This window comes from Macaca nemestrina, chromosome 17, assembly GCF_043159975.1.
Source record: "Macaca nemestrina isolate mMacNem1 chromosome 17, mMacNem.hap1, whole genome shotgun sequence".
NCBI classification, from domain to species: Eukaryota; Metazoa; Chordata; class Mammalia; order Primates; family Cercopithecidae; genus Macaca; species Macaca nemestrina.
In genome coordinates, this window is record NC_092141.1 from 91168151 (window position 1) to 91187664 (window position 19514).

At 51.0% G+C, this 19514-nt stretch overlaps 1 protein-coding gene across 15 annotated transcripts in view; it reads right to left on the bottom strand.

The window, feature by feature from the left end:
* The window catches only part of LOC105469334 (coiled-coil domain-containing protein 57), a 129338-nt gene that overhangs the window by 76484 nt on the left and 33340 nt on the right, over positions 1-19514 (bottom strand). For 13 of the 15 annotated variants that reach the window (XM_071081871.1, XM_071081869.1, XM_071081867.1 and 10 more), the window contains 5 exons: positions 14838-14996; positions 6560-6722; positions 5993-6124; positions 1853-2075; positions 913-1065 (listed from right to left, as the gene is read on the bottom strand). In XM_071081871.1, the coding sequence (XP_070937972.1) occupies positions 913-1065; positions 1853-2075; positions 5993-6124; positions 6560-6722; positions 14838-14996 (830 nt within the window). Of the gene's footprint in view, positions 1-912; positions 1066-1852; positions 2076-5992; positions 6125-6559; positions 6723-14837; positions 14997-16024; positions 16166-19514 lie in introns of those variants that run through there. The other 2 variants (XM_011720265.3, XM_011720271.2) reach the window with 2 other exon arrangements.

Consider the following 19514-nt stretch of genomic DNA (forward strand, 5'->3'; position numbering starts at 1 on the left):
CCGGGCATGGTGGTGTGTACCTGTAATCCCAGCTACTTAGGAGGCTGAGGTAGGAGAATTGCTTGAACCTGGGAGGCAGAGGCTGCAGTGAGCTAAGGTCACACCACTGCACTCCAGCCTGGGTGACAGAGCAAGACTCTGTCCCCCCTCCAAAAAAAAAGAAGAGGAAGACACACCAGGAGTGAGCACGCAGTGGGGGAGGAGCCATGTGAGCACGCAGGGGAGAGGCCACGTGAGCGCCCGGGGGAGAGGGCACGTGAGCGCGCAGGGGAGAGGGTGCTGTCTGCCAGCCACAGAGAGGCCTCAGGAGGAACCCACCCTGCCAGCAGCCTGATCTCTGACATCCAGACTCCAGAAGTGAGAAAATAAATACCCGTTGTTTAAGCCACCCAGGCTGTGGTGCTGAGTTATGGCAGCCCTAGCCAATCATACACCAATGCACACAGGAAAGATGTTCAATCCCACGAATCTCATGAAATTTGCAAATTAAACCAAAATAGGATGTGCTCCGTGTCCACTAGAGGGAACAGAAGGAGCCACTGACCATGTAAGTGTTGGCGCGCATGCAGCACCACGGCTGCCTCGCATGCTGTGGATGGAGGGTAAATTGTAGGGGTGCTTTGGAGAAGAATCTGGCATTATCAAGTGAAACACAGTGTAGGTGTGAGGATGCCAGAGAGAGCACAGGTGCCACAGAATTCCATTCACACCGAAACAGGGAACGCTAACTGCAGTGAGGAGCCAGGGCACGTGGGCTCTGGGGGAGCACAAGGGGCTGCCAGGCCAGATGACACTGCCCCGACGTCTGCAATAGCCTCAAGCTGTATATTTGCTGTGACTGGACTTTCTGCAGGGGTCAGATTTCAGTTTATAAAGGGACAGCAAGGAGCCCAGTGAGACGCGGACTCTCACCAGTCGTCTCTGTCGAGGTGCGGACGCTGGGCTGAGACTCGGCACGAGGTGAGGACATCTTTAAAGGATCCAGCACATCTTCTAGATGCTCTTCCAGAGTTTTAAACTTATGCTTTAGAGTTCGTATTTCTGCTTCAAGGGCCAGAACATAATCTGCCAAAAAAAGCCCAGTGAATATAACACACACACACACCCTTTCGCACCGCCCTCCTGTGAGCACCAGCTCAGGGAGCCGATGCCAGCTCGTGCCCGCTGCCTCACTGTGCCTGTCCTCCTGTCCTCCCCGCACGAGAGCTTCACAGCAGTTTCCACACTCTGTGTCTGTGTCAGACTGAAAGACCTTCCCTCCCCTCACTGGCCAGAGTGTGCCAGCCAGAGACCAGCATAGTCTCCATGCTCTCCAGGAAGGGCTCAGCGATCAGGAGCAAATGTTTCACCTGCTGCAGCCCACGTGCCTCTGTGCGAGGGGCCAAGTCCCACCTGGAGAACGGAAGCTCTGCATCCATCCTGGCATCCGCCCACCCACAGCCACTCGTGGGGTTCCCGGGCATCGGGCGCCCTCATCAGCTCTGCCACGGACACTCCTCTGGAGGAAAGGCCTGCGGTCCACCAGCCCCTGCTACCAACCCACTCTGGGACAGCGCGACACCAAGCCAGCCCTGGTTCAGGTCTAAAACAGGTTTTTTAAGTGTGTCAAGCAGGTACCCTCATTTTTTCCTTCTACTTTACAAATATAAAAGCTTTTTGGTATAAAACTGAAGATTCCTTCTCTTGGAGAAAAAGCAGTTTTCATGCTTTGAATTTATTACAGGGGATGTTAACTTACAGGACTCTGAAATGAAGCCTCCTTGAAGCCAGTCAAGACCCATGCTCCCGTCTGTCCTCCTCCCTCCCTCTCCCACTTCCCCTCCCGCTCTGTCCCTTTCTCCCTGTTACTCACCAGGAGTGGCGGTGTCTCCCCCAGCCTTTGGGTCAGGCTGGTTTGCATCTGTGCTCTCTGCCGCTGTCTGGGCGGGAGGAGGAATCTGATGGCTTAGAGCCTCCATTTCTTTCCTCATCTGGGCAATCGCGCTTCGCAAGCTCGTGTTCTGCTCTCGGAGCTGCTGGATCTCACTGGATGGAAAGTCTTTACTTATTTCTTCTTCATGCTGCCCGAGGAGCATCTGTCAAATACAAGGAAAAATGACTACAAAAAGATGAACGGTTCCCCAGCTTGTCCTGGCAGGCTGCGCCTCCGCCCTCCCTGCTGCCCTCTCGGGGCCAGTCCCCTGCTTGAGCTTGGGCTGTGGTCCCTCCCCATCCCCGGGGTTGTGATATCCCTCCTTTCTGGCCTGACAGAGGTGCAAATATGACACTCAAATTCCTGAAGCCTTCCATACTGTTGCGGTCACTAGAGTGTCAAATCCACAGAGGCAGAAAGTGGAATGGGGGTGCTGCGGCTGGGGGTGGGGAGGGGGAGCCCGTGTTTCTCGGGGACAGAGCTTCAGTTTGTGAAGATGAGAACGTTCTGGAAAGGGTGGTGTGATGGCTGCATCTCCGTGTGAATGAGCTTCATGCTGCTGAACGGTGCACCAAAAAATAAAGCAGCCAGCTGTGCGTTATGTACACTTTAGTACAGTCAAACATCCACTGAATAGGATGAACAGCAGGTTCGGAGCACGCAGAAGAAAAGGTAGTGAATATAAACACCAGGCACCAGAAAATACCCAAACTGAAACTCAGACGGAAAGGGGCGAAAGGAGAAAAAATGAGCAGAGCTCTGAGACCAGAAACAAGCTGCACAAGGAACCAGGAGCCCAGACGAACATGAAGGCAGGAGACGCGTCTACAACAAGGCCAAACACATTACAAATGCGATGAAAACCGTACATCACAGATGACGAAGCTCAGTGAAGCCTAAGCAGCATAAACAGAAAGAAAATCATACCAGAGAGCATTGCATAATCAAATTGCTGAAAAATCAGCGACAAAATGGAAACTCTAAAAGCAACCAGAGAAAAGAGACATGTTACACTCGGGCCAAAGGGCAGGCATAGGGATGACAGACCTCACAAGGAGCCACCAAGGTGGGAGGACAACGAGGCGAGGTGGCTCTGGTGCAGGAGGAGAGACAGGCCCCACCCACCCGGTTCTGGGGTGAGGGAGTGTCCTTCTCTAACCAAAGGTGAGGGCACTTCTGCCTCCGACCAGGAGGGACTCGCCGCTATGAGTCTTTCCCTCTGGCTGTGAACAACTAGAACAGCAGCCACATTAGAGGAAACACCTGCTTCCAGACACCAGCACAGACCCCGGATACCGGAGAGGGAAACATAGTCCCAGGGCTCTGGCCCAGCTCAACCATGAGTCCAGCCAAGATGTGTGCAAAAGGCACAGCTTCCTCTTCTGCAGAGCCACCCTGAGGGATGCAGAGCCTGCTTCCCGCTCCGCACTCCGTGAACACAAGCCTGAAGCAAGACCTGGACCCCTTCCCAGGGTGCTCTGACTCCCTGGCCCACTGGCTCCTCCATGCTCAGCAGCAAGGCCAGCCGGCCTGGGCTTCCAGGAGGAGAGCTTCACACGCCATGCTTAAGGGTGGAGATAATGCAAACAGAACGTGAACCTCAACTGGCAGTTCAGAAACGGAGACAGTAAACTGCCCACCGCAGTGCCGTGATAACACTGGTGAACAACATGAAGGACCATTGGTGAGAAAATTGCTAGGTGCGTTACGGTGTGGCCACTTGATAAAATATGCAGACATTTAGATTCTGTTTGTGAAGAACCGTAATGATATGGGAAAATATTTGCAGTAGAACCAAAATGAAGAAAGAATTCTCCTGGAGAAACAGTCACATGAGCGGCAGACCGCTGAAGGCCGCGCTCGACCTGGCCAGCTACAGACTGGGATACCGAGTGCCCACAGGCTTACCAGGCTCTGTCCTAGGATGCGCTGAGGGTGCTGGCTGCATGACCTCACTGGCTGAGCATTCCCGCCACAGCGGCAAGCAAGGCTCAGAGGGCTCGGCAGTGTGAAAGGAAAATATCATTAAGCTAAAGGGAAAAGTCAAGCTGGGAACTGCTCAGGGCAAACCTGCCTCCCATTCTATTCAGTCACCCTCTGCTCACTGAGGTGAATGCACATCTCACTGCCTCCTTTGGAGAGGCTCATCAGAAACTCGAACGAATGCAACCATCTGTCTCTTACCTACCTATGACCTGGAAGCCCTCTCCCCACTTCAAGTTGTCCCACCTCTCCAGACGGAACCACTGTTCATCTCACACATGTTGATTGATGACTCACGTCTCCCTACAATGTATAAAACCAAACTGTGCTCTGACCACCTGGGGCACATGTCATCAGGACCTCCTGAGGCTGTGTCAGGGGTGTGCGTCCTCAATCTTTGCAAAATAAACCTTCTAAATTAACTGAGATCTGTCTAAGATTTTCTGGGTTCACACTTTGGTAACCACAGGGAGATTCTGAGTGGAGACGCCTCTGACCTTTGACAAAACTCCTATCGGTACTTGGTACTGGAATGAGCTAACTTTATGGCTCAAACCAACAGGACAATTTGCCGAGGTCTGGGAGCACCCCCTCCAGAGAATCCGATCTCCCCAAATTTGGTCAAGATTTAAAGTTTATTTTGCTGTACGATATTGGCAGAAGAGCTGAGGCAGGGCTTGCTTGTCTGTTAGAGAGCAGTCTTCAGCCTGAGACCCATCCCTAGGTAAGTAACTGAATTGGCATTTGTCTTGGCTAAAGTTAAGATTAACAACCAGGCTGGGCATGGTGGCTCATGCCTGTAATCCCAGTTACTTGGGAGGCTGAGGCAGGAGAATCACTTGAACCCGGGTGGTGGCGGGGGTGGTGGTGCAGTGAGCCGAGATCGCGCCACTGCACTCCAGCCTGGGCGACAAGAGCGAAACTCTGTCTAAAAACAAACAAACAAACTCCAAAAATTAGCCAGGCATGGTGATGCGCATCTGTGGTCCCAGCTACTTGGGCAGCTGAGACGGGAGGATTGCTTGAGCCTAGGGGTAGGAGGAGATTGCAGTGAGCTGAGATTGCACCACTGCACTTCAGCCTGGGTGACAAAGCGAGACCCTGTCTCAAAACAAATGAGTAAAAACCACATGAATGAAGGACGAGCTAGGAACAATCTTCATACCAGTTAGGATCTGAGTCCTAAGTACACTAGGCTGCCTTGGCACTCTTAGAGGAAGCCCTGCCCATCTAGGCCCTTCATGACAAGCCAAGCCTCAGGCAGAGAAGCGAATCAAACAGGAGAGAATGCGCACCAGCGGCGGCTTTGTGCAGGGAGGTGGGACCAGCAGGGGGCAGGGACTCGGGTGGTCTTGTTGCAGTGGTCTTGTTGCGGGGGTTGTGTTGCGGTAAGGGTGCTTGGGCACACTAACGTGTCGACTGCACTGACCTGTGCACTCCAGGCCTGCGCATTCTACTGCATGTACCACACCCCACGGAAAAAGAAAAGCCGTCTGCAGGCCTAGGGCAGTCCTCCCATGCTGGGCCCTCTGTGCTTGCCCCCAGCCTCCTACAGCCCTGCACCCCACTCCCGTCTGCCTGTGGACCCAGCTCTGCTCTGATGAGCTGTGACAGCTCAGGCAAGCTCCTCAGTGTCCCTATGTCTCAGTGGACATGGTGCCAACCTCCAAGATGAAATGAGTGGAGGGATGTCAAGGCCTAAGGGCAAACCCTGGCATAGGATGAGTACTTAACTACTGACCACTAACGTCACTGCCCAACAAAATCAGGAGCGGTGATGACAGATTCCTAGCATAAAATGACCTGCTGTGACGGTCCTCAGGCAATACCATAAGAACAAACTCACATGAACGTCTGCTATCTCGTAATATTTGGATTTGGGATTTTTAAAGCTTTCGAACATGAAAGATACAAAGAAGCCTGAGTTCACCTTAACTCTCTCAAGCTTCTGACTTACCCTTGTTTGTGCAACAGGTCATTTAAAAAGAACACAACTGAAAGACTTAACTCCAGTCTTGGTAGGATTTGGGGATCCGGTCCTATTTTCCCACTGCTGCTGTTGAGCAAAGTTTCAAAGAGCAGGCTGGGCACTCTCACCTGCGCCCCTGGTCCGGGGAGCCCATGCATCCTCAGGGCCTGCACGGCCTGGTCTCGTTCCAGGGTCACGGCCTTCAGCACCACCTCCTGCTCCCGTAGCGCCCGCTCTGTCTCCTGCAGCTTGGCAGCAACCTGGGAACAACGCTGGGACTCAGTCCCTGTGTGGATGATGGGGCAGCTCCCATGCCTGCTGAGGCTCCAACAGCACACATAGGTGGGAGATGCTCAGAGCACCAGGCTCCCCACTGTGGCCGGGCCGCCAAACCCTTCCTGCCACCCACACCCCTGGCTGTCCTTGCAGGCCAGCAGGGATCATGGGATCATGCAACGCTACTTAAACCCGAGGCTGGCCAGCTACAGAAACCACTTATGCAAGAAAGTCAAGGTGGGTGGACAGGCGGGGCACATTTTTATTACTGTAATTTTTGTTGCTACACAGCATACTGCTCAGTGAGGTTTAGTGTTTTCAAATTTAAAGAACCATTTGGTGAGAACCAGACCCGTCCTGCCCAGCCCCACCTCTGCAGAGGCGCCGAGAAGGCCCCAGACCCTGGTGGCCGCACACACCTGACTTTTTGCCGTGGTCAGACCCTGAATCAGGGCCTCTGACTTTTGGATCTGGTCCCTTTCAATGTCGTCACAGCGGCGCTGCCAGTCCAGGCCCAGCTGCACCTGATCACGCTCCAGGCTCCGCTCCCTTTCCACCGCCAGGGACAGCTGTTGCTTGTACCTAAGGACACGTCCAACCGCCCAGCATTAATGCTTCCCGAGGAGGAAGCATTCCACAGGAAAAGTGGAGGCGCGACGGGAAAGGCAGGGCTGCTGCTGTCCCTCCTGCTCTCGCGCGGCCTGCACTGGCCTGACGTGCTCTGGGCTCCTGTGGATGGGCACACGGAGGTGCCCAATACGAAGATGAGCAGGCGCCAAGGATGGCTGGACGCCGGAGAAAACCCAACACCATGGAGGAAGGGGATGGATGAGGGGGATGCGCACAAATCAGAAGAACCAGCACGCGGGAAGAGAGGGAGGAAAGCAACAACCTTACAACATCATAAACTGGTTATGCACAAAGGAACGGAGCTACGAAAGCAAGCAGAGCAGGGTGGACCCAGCCACGGGGCGGGCAGGGCTGGGAGAGCCCCCGGAGCGAGCGCAAAGGGACAGAGGGGTGGGAACACAGGAACCCGGGGGCTTCCTCCAGAAGACCAGCATCTTAGATCAGAACGGAGGGAGGAAGCCACCCAGGATGGAAAGGGGCAGGTCCACCAGGACGGGGCAGGTCCACCAGGATGGGGCAGGTCCACCAGGACAGAGCAGACGCCAGCCTTCAGAGAGCTCTAGAGACCCCACACGCACACAGTAAGGGGAAACGTCACAGTACGAAGGACAAAAGAAAAGTCTACAGGGGAAAAAAAACAAAAACTGGACGGGGACTAGGCCTGACACCAGCAACTCTGGGACAGAAGGCCGTGGGGCCACACGTTGGGGGCAGAATTCCAGGCTGTGGGTGATCCTGTGGCGGGGAGAGGTCCCTCCTGTCCGAGGCAGTGACGCAGAGACGGTGGGAAGGCTCTGCATGGGAGGGAGACTCTCCTGCTGGCTTCATCGCACCGGTAAACTTCAGGGAGTTTGAATGATAGCAATGGAGCCATCATGTTGTGAGAGGGTCCCTGGAGGGGCTGTGTGGCCAGGGCTGAGGACGCCTTTAGGGTGGAGAGTGCCCTGGCTGTCAGCCAGCGAGGGAATGGAGGCCTCGGCCCCACAGCTGCAGGGACTGAATTCTGCCAACAGCTGGGTGAGTCTGGAAGGGGCCCTGGGCCTCCAAGGAGACGCAGGCCCGGCCATCATTGATTCTAGCCTGGAGAGACCCTGAGCCGGGAAGGGCTGAGCCCTGCCTAGGCCCTCGCCCCAGAACCTGAGATAATAAATGGGTGTTTAAAGTAGCTAAGCTGCTAAGTTTGTGGTAATTTATACACAATGTGTTCTTGTTTTTGTTTAATTATTTTTATGGTTTTTTTTTTTTTTTTTTTTTGATACAGAGTCTTGCTCTGTCACCCAGGCTGGAGTGCAGTGGCGTGATCTTGGCTCAGTACAGCCTCTACCTCCTGGGCTCCAGTAGTCCTCCTGCCTCAGCCTCTCGAGTAGCTGGGACTACGGGTGCATACCACCACGCCTAGCTAATTTTTGTATCTGTTATAGAAACAGGGTTTCGCCATGTTGCCCTGGCTGATCTCAAACTCCTGGGCTCAAGCCACCTGCCCACCTTGGCCTCCCAAAGTGCTGGGATTACATGTGTGAGCCACCACGCCCGGCTACACATACTTTTTTTTTCTTTTGAGACTGAGTCTGGCTCTGTCACCCAGGCTGGAGTGCAGTGGCGTGATCTCAGCTCGCTGCAAGCTCCGCCTCCCAGGTTCATGCCATTCTCCTGACTCAATCTCCCAAGTAGCTGGGACTACAGGTGCCTGGCAACACGCTCGGCTAATTTTTTGTATTTTTAGTAGAGACGGGGTTTCACCGTGTTAGCCAGGATGGTCTCGATCTCCTGACCTCGTGATCCACCCGCCTCAGCCTCCCAAAGTGCTGGGATTACAGGCGTGAGTCAACGCGCCTGGCCCCACACATACATTTTTAAATCCCTGTAACTGCAAAAATAAATAAATATTTAACATGACACAGCAGCTGTCACCACATCTATCTTCCCACTTCAAACAAATGGGACACTGGGCAGAAAACGGGGCATGGCTTTCACAGAGTGAACGATGAACACACGAGCAGTGCGGGGCCCAGGCCCCTCAGAGAAGGTCCTCGCGAGATGGACCCACTTGCCGCCCGGCTTCTCTCCCCAGGCCCTTCCGGATCCCCACAGGGACGGTGAACCACGCAGAGCACGGTGTTCTTGCTGAGGAGAAGACAAAGATTGGAGTTTGGAGAAGCTGAAGTAGTTGAAGTGGTGAGGCAGAGTGGCAGAAAGGAGGGGATCCTGGGATCTGTGCAGGGATCTCCTAGAAGTTGTGGCTGACAGCCACATGCAAATACACAGGAGAAGCCCACACGGGCTGGACCAAGAGCAACTCGTGGGAACGGAGCAGCCAGCAGGGAGCTCCGTGTGCGCTAATTCCCAGAGCTCGACAGGGCGGCCGGCGGAGCGTCCTTGGAGCTCTCTCTCCAGGGCATGCAGTGGGGTCTGGGAGAGTCATGGTGCTGGTGAAAAGGCTTCTCTAGACCTGCCCCACCTGCCCTTGCACCGATTTTTAAAAAGTCTCAAAAGGGTCAAGCTGCCACGTAAATACTAACTGCAGCCAAACAAAAAACACCACAGCCAAATCCAGACCCTCGCCAACATCATATTCACCATGTCTGACATCCAGTGAACACTTAACCAGATGGGCAAGGAAGTACAAAAGAAATGTAGCTCTCTCCAGTAGAAAAATCAGCCAATAGAAACAGACTCAGAAATAAAGATATGATGGAATTAGACAAATACATTTAAGCAGTCATTAAAATAAGTTCAGAGATTTAAAGGCAACCGTGCACACAATGAGGAGAGAAATTAAATGTATAAAAAAGTCTATTGCAATATGTGCTGTTTTCTTTCAGTGAATGGAAGAGTTTAACAAAGAAGGAACATGGGAATCAAGAGTTGAGAATGTAAGCCAGGTGCGTTGGCTCACACCTGTCATCCCACCACTTTGGGAGGTCAAGGCAGGTGGATCACCTGAAGTCAGGAGTTCAAGACCAGCCTGGCCAACATGGTGAAACCCCGTCTCTACTAAAAATACAAAAATTAGCCAGGTGTAGTGGCACATGCCTGTAATCCCAGCTACTCTAGAGGCTGACACAGGAGAACTGCTTGTACCCAGGAGGTGGAGGTTGTAGTGAGCTGAGATTGTGCCACTGCACTCCAGCCTGGGCGACAGAGTGAGACTCCATCTCAAAAAAAAGAAAAGAAAAAAAAAAGTTGAGAACTTTATCACGTTTCTTTTCTTCTGTGTTAGTTTGTATTATGAGCATTTTCTACATACACAAGTAATACGTAAAACTAAGTGTGCTTTCTTGAAGATAATAATACATACTATTTAATTTCAGTCAGTGGCAGTATTTAACAACAAAAAAAAGAATGCTGGAAGGAAGAGCTAAGAACATTATTACAACATGTTTATTTCAGCATTGGTACTATTCCTTTTTTTTTTTTTTTGAGACTGAGCCTCGCTCTGTCGCCCAGGCTGGAGTGCAGTAGCACCATCTCGGCTCACTGTAGCCTCCACCTCCTGGGTTCAAGTGATTCTCCCACCTCAGCCTCCAGAGCAGCTGGGATTACAGGCACCCACCACCACGCCCAGCTAATTTTTTGTATTTTTAGTAGAGACGGGGTTTCACCGTGTTGGTCAGGCTGGTCTCCAATTCCTGACCTCAAATGATCCACCTGCCTTGGCCTCCCAAAGTGCTGGGATTACAGGTGTGAGCCACCACGCCCGACCGGTAATTTTTTTTTTTAGACAGAGTCTTGGTCTATTGCCCAGGCTGGAGTGTAGTCACACAACCAAATACCTTTCACCTATGAAAGGAAACATTGTCAACCTAGAATTTCTCATCTAGTGAAGATGCTCCTCAAAAATACGGAGACAAAGTTTCAGACAAACAAAAGCTGAGATGATTCCTGAGCAGCACATCCGCACCACAAGGCATATTAAAGGAAGGGCTGAGGCTGAAGGGAAATAATACCACGCGGAAACCTTACATCTGATTTGTAAAAAATGAAGAACATCAGAAAAAAATATTAGAAAAGGTATAAAACTTTTTCTTTCTCGTTTTTATTTTTATAAAGGATAGTCTGATCAAAGCAAATATAATGATTCCCCTTACATAAAATATAAGAAAACCATAGTAAGGCCGGGCGCGGTGGCTCACGCCTGTAATCCCAGCACTTTGGGAGGCCGAGATGGGCGGATCATGAGGTCAGGAGATCGAGACCATCCTGGCTAACACGGTGAAACCCCGTCTCTACTAAAAAATACAAAAAAACTAGCCGGGCGAGGTGGCGGGCGCCTGTGGTCCCACTACTCGGGAGGCTGAGGCAGGAGAATGGCGTGAACCCGGGAGGCGGAACTTGCGGTGAGCCAAGATCGTGCCACTGCACTCCAGCCTGGGCGACAGCGCGAGACTCCGTCTCAAAAAAAAAAAAAAAAGGCCGACAGAGCGAGACTCCGTCTCAAAAAAAAAAAAAAAAAAGAAAACCATAGTAAAAAGGAAGAGGAGGCTGGGCACGGTGGCTCACGCCTGTCATCCCAGCACTTTGGGAGGCCGAGGCGGGTAGATCATGAGGTCAGGAGTTTGAGACCAGCCTAGCCAAGATAGTGAAACCTCGTCTCTGCTAAAAATACAAAAATTAACTGGGTGCGATGGTGGGCGCCTGTAATCCCAGCTACTTGGGAGGCTGAGGCAGGATAATCGCCTGAACCCAGGAGGCGGAGGTTGCAGTGAGTCGAGATCGTGCCACTGCACTCCAGCTTGGGCAACAGAGCAAGACTCTGTCTCTCAAAAAAAAAGGAAGAAGTAGCAGAAACAGAGGTCATTCCTTGAACACAAGCAGAAATTGAAGAGTTTTATATTATACATAGAGTGGTAAATATTAAACAAAGACTGTATATCTTATAAATCTCAGAACAACCATTAAACACGTAAGACAAAGAGGTTTATATAATAAGAAAACTGGAAATAAAATGAAATTCTAAAATATATTCAATGGATTTTTTTAAAAGCAGAGAAAAAGAAACAAAGAACAGATGAGGATAATAGAACGCAAATAGACCGGGCACGGTGGCTCATGCCTGCAATCCCAGCACTTTTGGGAGGCTGGGGTGGGCCCATCAGTTGAATCCAAGAGTTCGAGACCAGCCGGGGCAACAAAGCGAAACCCCGTTTCTACCAAAAATACCAAAAAATTAAGCAGGCATCACAGCACACGCTTGCAGTCCCAGCTACTCAGGAAGCTGAGGTGGGAGGATCGCTTGAACCCACCGGGGAGGTTAAGGCTGCAAGTGAGCTAAGATTGCACCACTGCACTCCAGCCTGGGTGACAGAGCAAGACCTTGTCTCAAAAAAATAAATAAATAAAATAAAATGAAGAGAATAGCAAACAGTAAGTGGAGATTTAAGCCCTAATATACAAATACATCAATAATGGCATTAAATTAAATTATCTAAACCCCCTGAGGAACAGGCAGAGTGTTACACTAGAAAAAGAAGACTCAAACACAGGCCGCCCACAAGCCGGGCACGGCGGCTCGCGCCTGTCATCCCAACACTCTGAGAGGCCAAGGCGGGAGGATGGCTTGAGTCCAGGAGCTTGAGACCAGCCTGGGTAACATGGTAAAACCCTGTCTCTACAAAAATAGAAAAATTAGTTGGGTGTGATGGTATGTGCCTATAGTCCCAGCTACTTGGGAGGCTGAAGTGCAAGTATGAGTTGAGCCTGGGAGGTTGAGCCTGCAGTGAGCGTGAGCCCTGATTGTGCCGCCGCACTCCAGCCTGGGTAACAGAGTGAGATCCCACCTCAAGAAAAAAAAAAAGATGAAGCACAAGTTAAAGCAGAGGGTGGGAAACAAGCAGAAAAAGCTCAAGCAGCCCTGTTAATATCAGACAGAGAAGACTGTGGGCAAAAGAATATTACCAGGAGGGTCAGGTGTAGTGGCTCACACCTGTAATCCCAGCACTCTGGGAGGCTGAGGCAGGAGAATTGCTTGAACCCAGGAGGTGGAGGTTCCAGTAAGCTGAGATCGCACCACTGCACTCCAGCCTGGGCGACAGAGCAAGACTCTATCTCAAAAAGGAAAAAAAAAAAAGGCCAGACGCTCACACCTGTGATCCTAGCACTTTGGGAGGCTGAGGTGAGTGGATCACCTGAGGTCAGGAGTTTGAGACCAGCCCGACCAATACGGTGAAACCCTGTCTCTACTAAAAATACAAAAAAATATTAGCTGGGCCTGGTGGTATGTGCCTGTAGTCCCAGCAACTTGGGAGGCTGAGACAGGAGAACTGCTTGAACCTGGAAGGCAGAGGTTGCAGGGAGCTGAGATCGTGCCACTGCACTCCAGCCTAGGCAACAGAGTGGGACTCTGTCTCAAAAAAAAAAGCACACTGGGACAGGGGCCTGACTGCGGAGGGCAGGGGGGAAGTGTGTGTTGACAGAAGATTCCATAGCTTGCCTGAAGTGGTGATTATACGGCGTAGTCATCCTTTTTCACCCTGCTATAAAGAACTACCTGAGACTGGGTAATTTATAAACAAAAGAGGTTTAATTGACGCACAGTTCCACATGGCTGGGGAGGCCTCAGGACGCTTACAACCATGGTGGAAGGCAAAGGCGAAACAAGGCACGTCTGACATGTTGGCAGGAGAAAGACAGAGTGTGGTGGGGGGAGCTGCTAAACGCTTATTTATTTATTTATTTACTTATTTATTTTTGAGACAGAGTCTCGCTCTGTCGCCCAGGCTGGAGTGCAGTGGCATGATTTTGGCTCATTGCAATCTCCACTTCCCAGGTTCAAGCGATTCTCCTGCCTCAGCCTCCCGAGTAGCTGGGATTACAGGCACGTGACACCACACGCGGATAATTTTTGTATTTTTAGTAGAGACAGGGTTTCACCATGTTGGCCAGGCTGGTCTCAAACTCCTGACCTCAGGTGATCCGCCTGCCTCAGCCTCCCAAAGTGCTCACCACGCCCGGCCCACCAAACATTTATTTATTTATATTTTATTTTTTATTTGTTTATTCATTTTTTTGAGACAGAATCTCACTCTGCTGCCCAGGCTGGAATGCAGTGGCGTGATCTGGGCTCACTACAACCTCCGCCTCCTGGGTTCAAGTGATTCTCCCACCTCAGCCTCTGGAGTATCTGGGCTACAGGTGTGAGCCACCATGACTGGCTAATTTTTGTATTTTTAGTAGAGACGGGGTTTTACCATGTTGACCAGGCTGGTCTCGAACTCCTGACCCCGTAATCCGCCCACTTTAGCCTCCCAAAGTGCTAGGACTATAGGCGTGAGCCATCACACCCGGCTCACCAAACACTTTTAAACCATCGGAACGCACTCAGTATCCTAAGAACAGCATGCAGGAAACCACCCCCATGATCCAGTCACCTCCCATCAGGGCCCTGCCTTGACACATAGGGATTACAATTTGAGATGAGATTTGGGGGAGACATAGAGCCAAATGATATCATACAGCATACACATTCATCAAAATTCATCAAGTGTAGAGTTAAAATGGATGAGTTTTAGCAAATGTATTCTGTAATAAAGTTGAACGTGTATGGGAAATAGAAGTTATCTTTGTTCAAGTAAGTGTTCATCCCAATGGAGGAAAAACATGAGGACATGAACAATCAGACAAGACAGATGAGGAGATTCCTTGTTTTTGTTTCCCTTTTTGCAGAGATGGGGTCTCGCTATGTTAACCAGGTTGGTCTCCAACTCCTGGGTTCAAGCAATCCTCCTGCTTCTGCCTCCCTAAGTGCCAGGATTACAGGTGTGAACCACCACGCCTGGCAACAGGAGATTCTCAGTGCAGGATCAAACAGCAGAAGCACCTTTATGGCTCTTATCACAGACTGAGAGACACCGTCCTCTGGCCACGCTCTCTCCAGCTGGCGGCCCCTCTGCGTGTCTTCCCACACCACCCCGCGTGACTAGACATTCTATCTGTCTTGTTCACTGTCTTTCTCCCCCAAGAAAATGTGAGGCCAGGGACTTGATCTGTTCAGTTTTGAATCCTTAGTACCTACAACAGCACCTGCCCATAGGAGACACTAAATGGAAATAACTGCCTGGGGACAGTTACCTTTCAATGTCCTGCTGGGATCGGGCCACCTGTGCCTTGAGCTTCACCTCTTCTTCCTGCAGTGTCTGAATCTGAAGGTCTTTGGAGACCATCTCCTTAGACAGTTGAGCAATCTGAGCATCCCAGGCAGATTTTACAGTTGACGCATCTTCACGAAGTCTAAACATGGAAGGGAAACTATGTAGATGTGGTTCTTACTCACTCAAGTTGTCTCTCACACAGCACTCCCAGCAAACACACACACACACACACACACACACACACACACACACACACACACACACACCCAGCTCTCAGAGGAAATCCACATCAGAGCTGAAACTTCCTGGCCTAGATGATGGAGATGGTGGAGATGGTTCTGCACAGGAAGAAGTAAAGCATCCGTCCACCCAACTGCCTCCATGCCTGCATGCATCCCACCAGCCCAGATTCCAGCTGAGCTCCTGCAGCACGCCAGGCCATGTGCCAGGTTCTTGGTGTGGGGAAGGTGAGGCATGACATGCCTCCCATGCCCACAGAGACCACAGTCACGAGGTAGCACCACCTCTGACCAACTCACCCGCATGTCCTCGCCATGCCTAGCACAGCACCCCATGTGCAGAGACATTCAACACATTTTCAAATTGCACAGTAAAATAAGGTCCTATAGAACCCATTAAACAACCTTAACAGCAGGACGCCTCTGGGAGAATTACCCAAAATTGAATAAATTTCCCAAGAAAATGTTCAGGACAATATCTAGAGCTGTTAACTCAGGTAGCCACAGTACTAACCTAGGCAAGATGACACCTGCCCACTTGCATGGGCGTAGGCCTATTTCCCTAAAAGACGGGGTAGATGGCTCACAAAAGCAACTATAACATGACACACAACAGACTTCAGATGCTCCTGCGCTGACGAACTTCCGACTGACAGTGAGAAGCAGAGGGTGAGCTGGCTGCCCCCACAGAGACCACCCCTTGTCACAAGGGGTCGGTTAAACCCAGCATGAGTGGTGCATTCAAGCCTGGTGTTATATAGAATGGAAAAAAAAGCCACCAGTTTTGGACACATATTTTAGCACGGCTGAAAAGAGACACCATCAAAGGCACCAACATTTCCAGTCATCTCTGGCAACTTGGGCTGACACAGAGTGTGTGTCTGGGCTCCTTCCACGCGGTGCGTGGGCACTGAAGAAACAGACTCACCAGCGGCCTCTGGTGCTCTGGGAAGCAGCTTTATCCCCGGACCATGAGCCACCTAATGACGAGGGCCGGCCCCACTCCCAGCATCAGGACGGTGATGTTACTCTGCCTGGGGCCTCCCCGCTGCACAGTCTCAGGTGTAGACGAATGGGCACGGCCGCTGAGCCCTCACTGCAGGGACAGAGGACACCACGAGCACGAGTGGAAGGGCACCGCTCACCACAAGAGCGAAAATGCTTTTTGGGAGAGGCCAAGGTGGGAGGATCACTTGAGCCCAGGAGGTCGAGGCTGCAGTGAGCCATGATCGCACTGCTGCACTCCAGCCTGGGCGACAGAATGCAACGCCTTCTCTTTCTTCTGTGTAATGGGATGGTTAAAATAAAAAAAGAAGGCTGGGCATGGTGGGCTCATGCCTATAATGCCAGCACTTTGGGAGGCCGATGCAGGCAGATTGCTTGAGGTCCAGGAGTTCGAGACCTGCCTGGGCAACATGGCTAAATCCTGCCTCTACTCAAAATACAAAAATTAGCCGGGTGTTGTGGCACGCACTTGTAGTCCCAGCCACCTGGGAGGCTGAGCGGGGAGGATCACCTAAGCCCAGGAGGTGTAGGCTGCGGTGAACCGAGATCATGCTACTGCACTCCAGCCTGGAAGACAGAGTGAGACCTTGTCACCAAAAAAAAAAAAAAAAAAAAAAAAAGGAAGAAAAAAATGCTTTCATGTTAATCCTACAGGCTTTCTCTGTAGTTCCAAACTCCAACCCAGCACAAAACTACTGAAAAACCCATTAAGAACCACAAAGCTAGCCAGGCACAGTGGCTCACACCTACAATCCCAGCACTTTGGGAGGCTGAGTGGGGAGGATCACTGAGGTCCAGGAGTTTGAGACCGTCCTGGGCAACATGGGGAGACTCCATCTCTGTTTTATTTTTAAAAAGAAACAAAGGAACTGAAATGAATAAGGCTGTCACTTATTTCTACTTTTTTAATTTAAAAAATTATTTTTTTAGAGACAGAGTCTTGCTCTGCCTCCTGAGTAGCTAGGACTATAGGTGAGCGCCACTGTACCTGTCTAATTTTTTGGGGGTCGACATAGGGTCTTGTTCTGTTGCCCAGGCTCAAGTGATCCTCCTGCCTCGGCCTCCCAAAGTGCTGGGATTAGAGGTGTGAGCCACTGTGCCCAGCCGAGGTCATCATTTAATGCTAACTCATACTTGGGATCATGGGATCAGAATGACAACTGAACTCCCCAGAAGTAAAAGAGGAAAGATATAAGCTTTAGAATGTAGAAGTTTGTTTCTTACTGCCAAAATAATACTGCATATGTGTAGCAATAATTCTCAATGAGCAAAGAGTATTTATGGACAGAAAACGAAAAGACAATCAAGAACAACATTTAGCTTAAGGCTGCAAGGGGAGGCCAAGGTTAGGCGCACAGGAGTGGTGAGGCCCGGTCACCTCGGCCCCTCTCACCTCGCACACCGACCGCAGGGGCTTCAGGTGCCCCCCATGCGTGGCAGCTTCAACAACTCTGCTTGAATCTGACCGATCAAACAACAAAACAGCATGCTGAGTCGAGAGAAACTATCCTGAATAAGCCCTTAACTTCCTGGTACTGTGTAGTTCTAAGAGCCATTTCCCCCTTAAACAGGAATATGATTTGACAGAGAATTCTGTCGGTGGTGGCTCACGCCTGTAATCCCAGCACTTTGGGAGGCCAATGTGGGAGGATCACTTGGGTCCAGGAGTTTGAAACCAGTTTAGGCAACATGGAGAAACCCTGTTTCTACAAAAAATATAAAAATTAGCTGGTCTTGGTGGCGCACACCTGTAGTCCTAGCTACTGGGGAGGCTGAGGCGGGAGGATCACTTGAGCCCATGAGGTCAAGGCTACAGCGAGCTGTGATCACACCACTGCACTCCAGCCTAGGCAACAGAGTAAGACCCTGTCTCAAAAAAAAGAAAAAGAGGCCGGGTGCAGTGGCTCATGTCTGTAACCCCAGCACTTTGGGAGGCTGAGGTGGGCAGATCACAAGGTCAGGAGATGGAGACCATCTTGGTCAACGTGGTGAAACCCCATCTCTACTAAAATACAAAAAATTAGCCAGGCATGGTGGCGCATGCCTGTAGTCCCAGCTACCTGGGAGGCTGAGGCAGAAGAATCACTTGAACCTGGAAGGTGGAGGTTGCCGTGAGCTGAGATCACACCACTGCACTCCAGCCTGGTGACAGAGCAAGACTCCGTCTCAAAAAAAAAAAAAGAAAGAAAAAGAAAAACAAAAAGCAGAGAAAATTCTCTGTAAAGAAAAAAGTGATGGGAATTTTCCTAAACAAAGAGAAAAAGCCAGTGGCTGAGTGTGGTAAATACTAGAAAATGACTCATCTTAAGTGTCTTCAGTAAATACAGCTTCTCCATGGATCACGTCTGGAGACTGGAACTTAGTGCTAAGCACTTCACCGTGGCTGCAGTGGTGTAGCTTGTATGCATCTCACCCTGCACACCAGGCACAGGTGGAACAGGGCTGACCATATGCCCTGGCCTGGCTTAGACACTAGAAAGGAAACGGGATTTAAAAAGAAACTAGTGGCTGGGCGAGCTGACTCACGCCTGTAATCCCAGCACTTTGGGAGGCCAAGGCGGGTGGATCACCCGAGGTCAGGAGTTTGAGACCAACCTGGTCAACATGGTGAAACCCTGTCCCTACCAAAAATACAAAAATTGGCCAGGCGTGGTGGCGTGCACCTATAATCCCAGCTACTCGGGAGGCAGAGGCAGGAGAATTGCTTGAACTCAGGAGGCGCAGGTTGCAGTGAGCTGAGATCACACCACAGCACTCCAGCCTGGGCGACAGAGTGAGACTCCGTCTCAGAAAAACAAAATCGAAACAAAAAAGGAACTAATGAATGAGTGAATGCTTGGGCTGCTGGTGGGAATGTGGTGCAGCCACTGCAAAGCAGAAATGTGGCTCCTCAAAAGCTAAACACAGAATTAGATGACCCAGAAATTCCACTCTGCATCTGTGCACAGAAGAACGGGAAGCATAGTCTCAAAGATAAATTTGTAACCGAGGCTCATGGCAGTATTACTCTTAAGAGCCAAAAGATAGAAACAACTCACACGTCTATCAATGGATGGACGAATAAACAGAACATGGTCCATCCAGACAATGGAATATGGCTCAGCCTTAAAAAGGAAGGAAATTCGGCCGGGCGCAGTGGCTCACACCTGTAATCCCAGCACTGTAGGAGGCCGAGGCGGGTGGATCACGAAGTCAGGAGATCACCAGGTTAACCATCCTGGCTAACACGGTGAAACCCTGTCTCCACTAAAAAAAAAATACAAAAAAATTAGCCAGGCGCGGTGGTGGGCACCTGTAGTCCCAGCTACTTGGGAGGCTGAGGCAGGAGAATGGCGTGAACCCGGGAGGCAGAGCTTGCAGTGAGCCGAGATCACACCACTGTACTCCAGCCTGGGCGACAGAGCGAGACTCCG